This window comes from Patiria miniata, unplaced genomic scaffold (assembly GCF_015706575.1).
Source record: "Patiria miniata isolate m_02_andy unplaced genomic scaffold, ASM1570657v1 HiC_scaffold_6, whole genome shotgun sequence".
In the NCBI taxonomy this organism is placed as follows: Eukaryota; Metazoa; Echinodermata; class Asteroidea; order Valvatida; family Asterinidae; genus Patiria; species Patiria miniata.
In genome coordinates this window covers 1,422,350-1,434,625 of record NW_024037073.1, presented here as the reverse complement: position 1 = coordinate 1,434,625, position 12,276 = coordinate 1,422,350, and the positions used below count along the sequence as shown (strand labels likewise).

Below are 12,276 nucleotides of genomic sequence, written 5' to 3'. Positions count from 1 at the left end.
TTAGCTCCGTTACATTTGGAGGGCGATGCAAAAGAAAATAAAAGTAAAGAATGTCATGAGCAGTGAACGAAGATACGAGATGCTGCCAAGACTGAAACTAACAAAATAATACAATACATTAGAGTAGACTTATGCAGCTTGTCAGTGATGAATGAAAACAGTTTCAATAAACAACAAAAGTTGACTAACTCTTTAATAAACTCCCTACTTAGTTTTATAGATGACCATGTCCGTCAAAATCCATCACTCACGTTACTTCACATAATGCTTCAGGACCAAATCCGCTGAAACATCACTGGTGCTGGTGGATTTTGATGGACTTAGTACAAATGGCTTATCTGCCAAAATCCGTCGAAATGGGGGATGGATTTTGATCGAGTATGTAAGGTTTGGGTAAGAGTAAACAGAACATAAACAAAAATAAAAAGACAAATAGATAAAGTCTGTCATGAATTAGACTTATGAATGATACACTTTTTACCAGGTTTTGAATTAGCCACAAGCGAAGTATTTAAATCAAAGATGATATTATTGAAAAATAAACCTGTCATGTTATCCCTCAGGGTTTTGGATGTAACTCAGTTTTGAGAAATTGTTGTTAAATTAAAGACAAATGACTGAAGTTGATTTTTTTCTTGCATTTTATTTGTTAATATCACTCAATGCAAAAGGAATTAGTCAAGCATGCATGCATTGCATTCTGCTGTTATCGACATGCTTGAGATACTAAGTAGTGCTGCGGCTGATTTCACAAAACTTTACATTATTGCGTCCACTTGCGCCACAATTGATTACGTAAGTTGAAAAACATTTCACACTGCGCAACATCTTAGTGGTGACAATTTCACGGAAGTTTCATTGTGCGTAACAAATTATGGCGTAACTTGTGCAATAATTTTAGGTGGCGTAAGTTTTGGTGTAGCAACTGAAACTTTATGTAAACCTATTTTAACAGCAAATCATGATCGTCCTAGAGCCTGTCATTGCACAACTTATCAAGGTTGATACAAGACACTCACAGCTTAGTGTTTGAGGTAAATGAATTGATATTTTACTCATGACAGAATTTTTAGAGTTGCCGCACGATTCGGAAGAGAGGAGGACCAAACTGTTTTCAAAATGGCGGGCGGAGGTGATTCAACGACTGTTTCACGAACAAACAAAATCATACACGAACAGCCTCGTCCAAGAAGTTTTCCACTGTTGTGACCCGGGTTCAATTCCTGCCTGGGCCAATATGTGGATTGGGTTTTCAGTCCCTGCCTGATTCCGTGGGTTTTCCCCAGAATATTCTTCTGGGGTTTTCCTCCCACCTCTTAAGTTGTAGTTTCTTCTCATTTTCTTCTCTCGACAGGTTTCTTCAGGCTTGCGAGATACAGTGCCTGGGGCGCTTTTGAGGAATCCTTGGTTTCAATACCAGAAATAAATTATAATAATTATAATAATAATACTCTATTAGTCCATGCATTCCCTATGCATTTTGCAAAGCAACAATTAACTTTTCATTTTATGTACAGTTCCTTTGGTATTCTTTAAAAGAAAGTCAATTTCTGGCAACTTTTATTGACCCCTCATGGACCTAAAATAAATTCATAAAATAAGTATCAGTAATGTCGCCCATGGTACCATGCCTTGCCGATGCATCAAATGCAACAGAAATGCTCTACAACGGATTCCTTACATGTCGGGTGCTCCGCAGGGCGGTATATTCTCTTTCCAGTCCCTTTCAGGAATACATTGTTAGATTTTAGTGTCATTTAAGAAGGATTAGGATTAACTTTAGAGGGTGGGGTCAGGGTTGGCATTGTCTTGCTTCAGGGTATATGTATCTGTGTCTCATTCATAAGAATACATGATTAACAGGGGGGGAAATGCAGTAATCACTGACATAGTTTTAAACGTCTTTTCTTGGACATAAAGAGTTGCTACATGTATATGGACAGGAGTTGTGCCGTGCATGGGGTGAGGTTCGGGGTGGGGTTGGGGTGGGGCGGGAAAGGGGGGTGAGGTTGAGCATGGGGGTGGGGGTGGAGGATGGGGAGGGTTGGGGGTTGGGAGGGGTCGGGGTGGAGAGGGGTAGGAGGCAGGGAGGAGGGGCGGTGGGGGGGGAGTGGACAGGGAGAATAAGGGAAGGTGGGATGGCAGTGGTTGGGCGGCCGTATCTTGAAGGGAGGAGGGGCCTTTTCTGGAGGATACAGCTGATAACAAGGGGTGTAAGGAACAAAGTCATGGTCCTTTTTCCACACTCCTTTTTAAGGAACAAGGGTTATATTTTGAGGGGAAAACAGGACATAGCAAAGCCGAGGCTGGAAAGGGGAGGGGAATTTGCTTTACCTTGAAGTAGTTGGGGTTCCAGGCATGGAAGTGACCAGTGAAATGCAACGGCTCGTTGCCTTCCTGGATCTTAATCAACGATGTAGCATCCACGTCTCGGCCACTAGGATCCGACAAAATGTATTCCTGAAGAAAAGAGACAAAGCAGAGCATTAACTAAATCCAAAACTGTTTTGCGGTAAAGTTTTTGAAATCATGACTGGTACTAAACAGGACGGGAACTCAAAAACTACATTCTGGGATGGGATAAAGGGTGTGCTCGATTAGCTTACCCGGGTCGACTCGGTTTAGCCAGGACAGCCAGGCTAATCCGTCCAGCTGCAATGTTCGTCCATTTCTTGGATTGAACAACACATGCGTCTGACATATTTCCACCACTGACTCCGCTCCATGAGCCGGGTTTGTGGTGTCTGACCTGTGTAAGCCCCGAGAATGACGTCAGAGCTAATCCAACGGCACGGGGCTAACCCGAGTCGACCCGGGTACCACTGTAGCAGGTCTTGTTGCCATAGTGATCAATCCCAACATGCATTGTCACTGTCATTATATACTACGTTCTTTAGGCTCCCCCAAAAAAATATTCGGTCTCTGATCAGACCAAAGTTCCGGAATTGACGCGGGGACGCGGCTTTTTGGGGGGGGGGGGGCTTTTTTTTTTTTTTTTCAAGCTTGGATTGTACAGACAAGGTGGGGTACTATTTTGCTTTTTTGGTGTCCTCATGTACATTGGTGTCCTCCATAATTTGCCTTGGTGCTCTCGATCATTTGCCTTGGTGCAATTTCCCATTCCTTGGTGCTCTTTGGTAAAAAAAAATTGAGGAGGTGCGGCAATAGAGGGCGCTGTTAGAGCTGCCGCGGAACTTTTTGGAAAAAAAAATTTGACGCGCATGATTAAAATCGACGCACGCGCGTAACAGAGACCGACTTATTTTTTTTTTGGCCTTACATGAACCTTTTTAAAAAGTCTTTGTTCATGATTGTTGTTTTTTTCTTCAGTGTGTTTTAAAAACCAAATGCTAAGGAAGGGTCAGGTACTGTGAAACTGGCTGCTGGTTCCTAGACTTACCTGTGCAATCTTGATGGCTTCTTTCTTCTCCACCTCATTGGCACCAGACCCAATCCACACAAACACCTACACAACAGCAAAGTGTTCAAAAAAGAGAAAAATAAGTCTGACATCCAACTTTTTTCCCACTATGCTTACTCTTTAAATATATTTCGTTGAAACTATTTATCGAACATTGCAAAATTTCTTGAAACTAAATGTAAATTAAATCAACATCCTAACCCAACCAATCTGGTTTGGCAATGTTCTATCGAATTAATTACTGACAGCCTTGCCGTTAAATGTATGGTTTAAAACCGGTTAGGGGACTGGCTACCAGTAATGGCCTGAGCCAAACAACGAAGGCGACCTGGCCCCTAAGGGTTTTAAACATCACATTTATTATCCCTACTCAGAAATACTGTTCTGAATTTCCTACTCAGAAAATTAAGCGTTCAAATTGACCTAGTCTGTTATTTTTTCGAAAATTACCGATCATTTTTATCGTGCATCATCGGTATCATCTGTATTATTCAGCAGGATACGAAATAAATGAATAAACTTTAAAAGGTTTCACTGGGACAGGTTTGATATATCTCAAGATAAAATCTTACCGTGTGATAGGCATCCAGCAACATGACGTCATCTTGAACCATGTCTTCCTGTGTGAACTCGTTAATCTCCTCCACCTTGAAGTTACCAGCGGCATTGGAGCATTGGAACAGGCGAGGGGGGAAGTCAGGCGCTTCACTCTGAGAGGAGAAAATGAAAGGTCCTCTACAAGTTGAAGGTCTTCTACAAGTGGCTGCTTAAAGTAGCATTCCCACCAAGTGCAATTTTCGAGTTTCATCCGGAAAATAGATTCCTTTTCTAAATTGTTGTTTTTCTTGCAATACTTTTGTACTGAATTTTCCATTATTTTTTTAAGGAATAATCTAACTTAATTATATTGACAAAAAGGTAGGTTTTATTCACTTTTTGTGGCCATTTTGTGTATAGCTTTCGTAGTGCAATGGAAATAATTAAGGCTAAAACTTTGCATATAATTGAATACCCCATTCAATCTGCATAAAAAAAATTGGCAAAAAAAACCAAAATTCCGACCGACCAACCGACCCTATTTTTCAAAGGTATGTAATAGGAAGCAGAACTATTTTTTTTTCTGCCTAGGGCTACCAAAAAAAAAAAAAGACCGAACTAAGCAACAGATTCAGAACTGACTTGAGTGTCACCGACTCGTACTTGACTTGAGCAAAGCTCTTGAGGTGTGCGGGAGAGAGAAACACTCAATGCATACCTCAAAGGCCTTGGTGTTTGCATAAGCCGCCTTGCCTCCCAATGCACTCCAGACAGCTGTGGGTTCCTGTCCCTCTGGCACCATGGTGTAATCTGACGCCCTGAAAATGAAAAAAGAATTCACAACATATTTCAAACTTTGAAACTCAGAATGCTCTTCGCTTTCGCCTACCACTTAAAACTTGATGTGGTTCAATGGTGAAGGTGTTCGACTCGTGTGCCATGGTACAAAAAAAACTACAATGTGCATGGGATAGAACCATGGTGGGGAACATGGTGCTTGTGTTCTTGGGCAATCCACTTTACTAAATGGGTACCAGTGAAGGTGAAGACCAGATTGCACTGATCTCGAGCTGCTGCAGAAAACTGGTCTCTTGAACAGGGGTTTTAATTGCGAAGCTCTTTGAGACCTGCATTGGAATAAGTTATTACACTATCGGTCAATTTTCGTTACATTATCGGTTAGGACCGATAATGTTACCACAATTGACTGATAGTGTAGTACATTTTTCTACACTATCGTTCAATTTTTGTTACATTATCGGTTAGTGATACAATATCGGTCAATTTGTGTGACATTATCGGTCGGTGATACGTTATCCGTTGGGTACTACCAGAACATCATCAGTTGTTACACAGCCTCTGGAATTTCAGATTTCAAAAAGATGTCTAATAATCCGGAAATCAGGAAAAATCCTGACAAAAATCCTGAATTCAGAAAAAGAAATCCTGTCCAATAATCCGGAAATCAGGAAAAATCTTGACAAAAATCCTGAATTCAGAAAAAGAAATCCTGTCCAATAATCCGGAAATCAAGAAAAATCCTGAAAAAAATCCTGAATTCAGAAAAAGAAATCCTGTCCAATAATCCCGAAATCAGGAAAAATCCTGACAAATCTTGCCCCCGTCATAGTTGCATGAAATGAACAGGTATGGACAGTAAACATTGGATGGTTGAAGTGCGAGGAATAAGATCATCATCCTCTGGCCTACCTGCCAGCTAGTGTCTTGGCCACTGCCTTGGCTAGTTCTCGTTCATCACCACTGCCTCCCTGTTAAAAACAAATAAACCATTTTAATTGATTTTGCCAGAAACAGGGTTTCCAAAGGAATCTTAAAATGAAATTCCACGACTTTCCCGTGACCTTTTAAGGCCAAAATTCCTTCAACTTTTTTTTGTATTTTAAAAGCTAATTTACGATAAACTGGCCGGTCATAACACTGAAAATGAAGGTCTAAGCAATGTGCATTACCATCAACCAAAATGGCCTCCACTACCACTCACGGCCATCTGATCCTCCCATATTTCTAGTAAAACTTAATGTACATGTCACCAACACTTTATAATCAGAGATCCCCCCATATATATCAATAAAAAGCCTGAAACACTACTAAAAAACCTGAAACTGCCCTTACCCCCTTTCAAAAATGTGTTTTCTGGATGTTTCAGACCAAATCCAGCACTTTTAATTTGTCACATTTTTTGAAAAAAAACCTGAATTCAGGTTAAAACCTGAAAAGTGGCATCTCTGTTATAAGGTATCCTGCAGGCTTTCAAGCAGACCCAGGTGAAAAAGCAGAACAGTAGAATCAAAATGTTCCCCCAAAAAAGTAGGACTTTGGAGGACAAAATCAGGATAAAAGTAAGACTTCTGCAGGCTTTCAGTACTTTTTGTTGTTAGTCATCCATGGCATGTTCTACACTCACAACACTTGCGCTCCATCCTTAACTAAGCTCTTGGAAAAACAGTTGTGTTCCTGTGCCCAAACCTTCATTGTCTGCTTTACATACGACAGTGTGTAACACTGTTATGAAAAATATTGCGATGACATTTCATATTTCGGAAATGTGGGACAAAAAGTAGGAAAAAGTAGGAATTTCAAAAAAAGTAGGAAAGGTAAGATCAAGGTACTAAAAAAAACTAGGAAAAAGTAGGAAAAAGTAGGAATACTTGAAAGCCTGTATCGTGTCACTGTCTTCCTAATGTAAAGTGGAAGGCTGGCCTAACCAAATGTGACCCACCATCCAGTGTGGTTTGAGCAGGATTCCATGACTTTTCCATGACTTTTTCCTTGGAATCTCAACTTTCCATGACTCCTTGTAAAATTACAAAATTCCATGACTTTCCATGACAGCTTTAAATTTTCCAGGAGTTTTCCATGACTGTGGCAACTCTGCCGAAATTCCAATTTTACAATTTCTCAGTAAAACAGTTTTTAAGGCAAGGGAGTAGTTTTTTCTTTCTCCATGCCTGGCATGATACTGTCACAGAGTCCCAGACAAGCTGAATAAGCAGGTTGGGAACTTCAGACAGGCAAATGCTTACCTTACCACACCACAGATAGGTCTCATTGGGCATCTTGAGAATAAACACATCGTTGGAGTTGAGAGAACTTGCTCTGGCTGGAACCTTCAACAGAAGAAAGAAGTGAACGGCGGTTCGTATAAAAAAATCTGATGATTAATGTCATGTTGATGGCAAATTATGTCTCGCATGTGACAGGTCACAGGTCACCCAGGTCTGGGTTGAAGAAATTCTCAAAGAAGGCAAGTCACTTTAATGTGGCCAACTTTGACTAATTTTGAAGATAATGCGCATTTTTAAACAATCTAACTTTCAGCAGAGGGGGAGGGCAGCTGTTTAACTGTTATTTTTCACGGTTGCAACTCCACTGATTACATTTTTGAGTTGTAGATTGTTTCAGATGTATGTAATCTTCAAAAATAGTCCATGTTTGCCACATCAATGTGACTGTTTTTTTAAGATTCAAGTTTAGCAGGATTTTGAAGGCTAAAAGGCAAATCTAAGAATTTGTTTCATAAAAAAAATACAGGAATTCCCGGTTTTCCCAGACTATTCAGAAGAACACTAGAAAGATGTAGACCTCTTTGTGCAATGGCCATCTCAGCTTCATCGCACTCACCTCGATGGCCTTAGTGTTGAGCTCATTTGTCCCTCTGACTTGGTACAGTCTTGCCGTGGCCTCTGCCTTGTCTTGCTCTTGACGATTCTTGAAACCGCTGGCCTTGCCTCCCTGAGGGATGTAAGGAGTATCTCAAACAGGTGAAGAAAATTGCCACCAAAAAGGTAATTGTAGAAAACTGAAACAATGACAGGAAATGATTAATGAGATATCCCCCCCCCCCAAAAAAAATAATAATAATAATAATAACTGTATTTATATAGCGCTTTTTGCCAGAGGATACAAAGCGCTGGGGAGAATGCAACCAAAGCCAGGTAAATGAAGTACATGAACATATGAGACCCATTATGTAGCACCTTCTTTTTTTTTTGCTAGGTGCTGCGGCGCATAATTGCTGCCACTGCCAGAAACACCGGGGCAAACCCCTTCTCTTAGCGACAAGTGTTACTGGGTTCTTTAACGTGCATTACACAACACACGGGACCTATGGCTTTACGTCCCATCCGAAGGACGAAGCAATAATGGTAAAGTGCCTTGCTCAAGAGCACAAGCACCATGTTCCCACGGTCAGGATTCGAACCCGTGTACCACGGCAAAACTTTCATAAAGATGAAACAAAGTAATGGTGGCCTAGGTCAACAATCAAAACACTTTAAAAATTTAATTATTAACTTGATTTTAGAGAAGGAAGCATAAAGAAAAGAACATTTTTACAACTAAAATACCTTAATACAATTTTTCAGGTTTTTTTCAGGTTAACAATGGAATGATGGTTAGAAAAAGTTTTGGGTGAAGCATGATTTATTTTTTTCTAAGGCTGATTAAACATGTAGATTTTTGCACAAGGGCAATTCCAAGGTTACTCAAGTTACATTTGATGTACTTTTGAGTTTCCTTGGGCTGTAATTACTGAAAAGGTTTAATAACTGTTATCCCCATGGTAGATAGAGTAGACCTAGTCCTACCTAAGCACCAAAGATGACATCCAGAAAAATGTGTTTTGTATGATAAACAAGACGCACAAAATCAGTTACTCACGTTACAGTTTGGTAACGTGAGTAACCGATTAGGTTTTTTTTACAAGTACTTATTTGAAAGAACAAACTACAGATATGTACATACCAAGTGGATGATCATCTTGCCCTTGAAGATCATCTGGAAGTGCCGAGGCTCCTTGTTCTGCACCACACGCACCTGGACCGGGGCCCCGCCCATAGAGTCATCCAGCTTCTGGGCGTGGATGGCCGACGACGCCTTCTCATCTTGAGACGACTCTTGGCCCTGTTGGAGACGGGGGAGTGGTGGGAGGAGTTTCAAGTAAAGATCATGAATGTCTTAATAATCACAAGTGGTCTTGAAGACAGCTGACAAATCTGTTTATTAGACCTGGTCTTCAAATTTACTGGTTACCTTTTTGTCCTCCTAATCCGACCACTAACTTCCACTCATACTATATATTCAATATTCAATTTATAACAAACACATTATGAAAATTATTAACCCTAATGATGATAGGGACCAAAACGACACTTATCAATCATCAATGATTTTCATCAATATCAGGTTATTACAATTGTAAACACGATATAATCATGATCATAATAATCAGACACACGTCCTTCAGTGTAGTCATATTGAAAATGCTTTCCCCCTTAAAAGTTGAAATAAAAAACACAAACAAACAAACACCCCAACAAACAAGAGTGTCAATACTGAAGGGCACATGAGCACCATTACTACCAGTATCAGCAGGTGCACGTACGCACCCTGCCCTCGCGTACAATTCTTACAGTCTATTGAAGTTTTGCATGTGAACAGTTACAAATCTGCCATTTTGGATGTCTAGCACGGCGCTTGATCGACTGATCGTACAGTACATGTACAATGAAATATGACTGATTGCATTGATCACCTTTGGATGGAATTTTCTCCAAAAAGTAATTGGTTAAACCCCAAAACAAATGAACAGAAAATGAAAGATGATGAAATAAACGTTAATTTCAGGTGTGTCTCAAACACCTTGAAGAGTTGTGAGTATTTTTCCTGAATTTCGGAAGTCTGTGAATTCACGACTGGGGTCTATGGCAGTTTATTTACTAGTCTGCAACCGTAGACGTTTAATATGGTGGGCGTGTGGGAGACCACTGACCTGTGACCTCAAGTGACATTCCTCAATAATCACTAGATCTCAATTGCATCTATGATCACGCTCTTACTCGTTAAGTCGCTGAATAGGCTGTAAACGAGTAGCCGCATAGGACAAGAAGTAGAAGTTACTGACCTGCCAGAAGAAGATGATATACTGCTCTCTGCCACGGACCTTATACGTGTACAGGATCACGTAGCTATCCCCACCAAAGAACTGACCATACAGGCTGGCTTCCAACTCCACCATTTCAAAATCCTCAATACGCCAAATCTGCCGAGGAAAACAAACCCAAAACAACAACAGGTTCAAGCAGAATACCACAATTTTCATAGACGCCCTGACACAAGGTTCGATTTTAGTTAGGCATGCAACTAGGAATTTAGAAGAAAAAAAAACAAGGAAACTCCAAACCACACAAAACTTTTTACAGTGTTTTTCAATTTGCAATGGCATTCAAGAGAAGTAATCAAACAAGGAAATCAGTGGATCTGAGGAAAAGTTGCATACTTGTTTAGTGTGGAACAAACAATTCTCAGCCAATCATGGGAAAATTTTCTAACACTGCTCATTATAAAGAAATGCCAAATTGAAAAAAAAAGCAAGGCTATACACATTGTGGAAAACAACGACTCGATTCATCATTACCACATGTATACATATTAAGCTGTAACTTCCAAACCCAAACCAGCCTAACATTCACAGTACACCCTCTCAACTTAATAGGCCCATGAAGAAGTAACACGTTTCTTGAGAATTTTTCAGACAAAAGTTTATGCATACAACCTTTATGCAGACAAACTGTAGACCTCTAACTTAATGATTAAATCCCATATGCTTTTATTCTATCTCATTGTGCTATATTGTATATGCAATGTATTGTATTTGTGTATATGTGTAGTCATTTGTAAGTGTATGCAGGGCCCCCAATGGAAACCAGTTTTAAACTGTTTGGGCACACCCTGGGGAAACAAATGTAATAAATACATAAATAATTTATTATTCTTAACTCTAACCTTGAGTGACTTACTAAGAACCTTCCTCACTCTTACAAAGAACCTTCTAACAAACTCAACACGCAGACTGTTGGACTCTGATTATGGTGGTATGCCTAAACCCCATGTAAAAGCATAATCAGTTTACCAGTGCAGTCCTCACTCCAACAGATCCCAACAAAACATGCAGTTGGATTTCGATGGGTCCGGGGTTAAAAAAAAAAATGAACCAAGCAAGCCTCAAATATCGTTTATAACATACACACGATTTTAATAAGAAAAAGATCTTCAGTGTTGAAGATCAGTGTCAAACATTTACAGAAAATTTAAACAAAGAATGAAAAAATGAAGAAAGTCAAAACAACTCCACCACTCGTCATCCACTCAAAGTGAACTGAGACAAGGATATTCCTCCTATTTTTCCACCGTTCCTGTTGACTGGAAATAAACTTTAGATTTGATTTTTTTATGGAATTGACTTTTGTGGAAAATTAAACAAGTAGTTTTTACCTTGACAGCACCGGTTCCATCATCAGGCATACCATGTGCCGCAGCCAGGGATGGGTCTGCCTCAAAGTCACAGGTACTCTTTTTGTGCAGGGTGGTGGCGTCAAATTTCTTGTAGTCAATCTTGGCTGAATTGTTAATTTGAGCACAAAAAGAAAACCAAGCGGTCAGAAAAATACCTGAAAATATAAGCAGTGTTTTGTTTTGTGGTGGTTTTATTTAATGGACTTGAGTTTTATGGAAAATTGTTCTGTTTGTTGTGTTGTTGTCCTTCTTAACCATTCCATTCAAAATTAACATATCCAGATTAAACCGGTATGAACTAGTTTGGCTTAGTTTAAACAAGCCAGGCTGCAGGGACTGACCAGCTTTGCTTAGTTTGGTTGTAAAAGATAGCAGCAATACATGGACTGAACCAATTAACAAGTCTTGCCTAGCAAGTCTTGCTTAAAACTGGGCAAATTTGGGACCTCAATACTGTGTAGGAGATCACTCTCAGGTGTAAATTGTTGAAGAAAGGTCTCCTTAAACAGTTGAATTGAAACCTGAAACTTGGCTGGTGAAATGCTGAGGACCTTGTCTTCGCATCCTGAACATTTTTGAGAATTTGTCAGCTGAAGAGCGAGTCAAGTTGGCCCGATTTTGTTTTGCATGTTATTATGCAGTCGAGGTCCCAGCCTGGGTTCACCATAAATTCAGATCTTGGTCAAATTTGTTCTCACTTGATTGGTCTGAACATTTCAAGCTGAACCCTAACCGCCCTGAATCCTTCAAAATCTTCTTTGCCAAAGTGGAGGAATTTGGAGGATTGAGGTTACATGGCAAAAGTGTGTTACTGATTTCGTAGGATGCACTTTGTTAAGGTCTTGGGCCAGACCTTGTGTTGTTTTTTGCTCAGCCATGCATAAATATTGGCCTGGATTATGCTTGGAATCCTCCGTACTGCTCCAGGATGTCACTGGCCAAGCGTCAATATATTGGCAGTCACCGCCGCAGGATTTTGCAGGATTCAGGCAGTGGTCACCCCT

General features: G+C 40.1%; 1 protein-coding gene across 3 annotated transcripts in view; it reads right to left on the bottom strand.

Annotated features, from left to right (window-relative positions):
- Positions 1-12,276, bottom strand: part of LOC119742524 (advillin-like) — a 55,532-nt gene that overhangs the window by 10,923 nt on the left and 32,333 nt on the right. For 2 of the 3 annotated variants that reach the window (XM_038218483.1, XM_038218484.1), the window contains exons 11-20: positions 11,252-11,376; positions 9,882-10,019; positions 8,723-8,881; positions 7,601-7,711; positions 7,003-7,086; positions 5,669-5,727; positions 4,677-4,776; positions 3,994-4,131; positions 3,401-3,466; positions 2,335-2,460 (exon numbers count right to left, since the gene is read on the bottom strand). In XM_038218483.1, the coding sequence (XP_038074411.1) occupies positions 2,335-2,460; positions 3,401-3,466; positions 3,994-4,131; positions 4,677-4,776; positions 5,669-5,727; positions 7,003-7,086; positions 7,601-7,711; positions 8,723-8,881; positions 9,882-10,019; positions 11,252-11,376 (1,106 nt within the window). Of the gene's footprint in view, positions 1-1,648; positions 1,724-2,334; positions 2,461-3,400; positions 3,467-3,993; positions 4,132-4,676; positions 4,777-5,668; positions 5,728-7,002; positions 7,087-7,600; positions 7,712-8,722; positions 8,882-9,881; positions 10,020-11,251; positions 11,377-12,276 lie in introns of those variants that run through there. The other variant, XM_038218485.1, reaches the window with a different exon arrangement.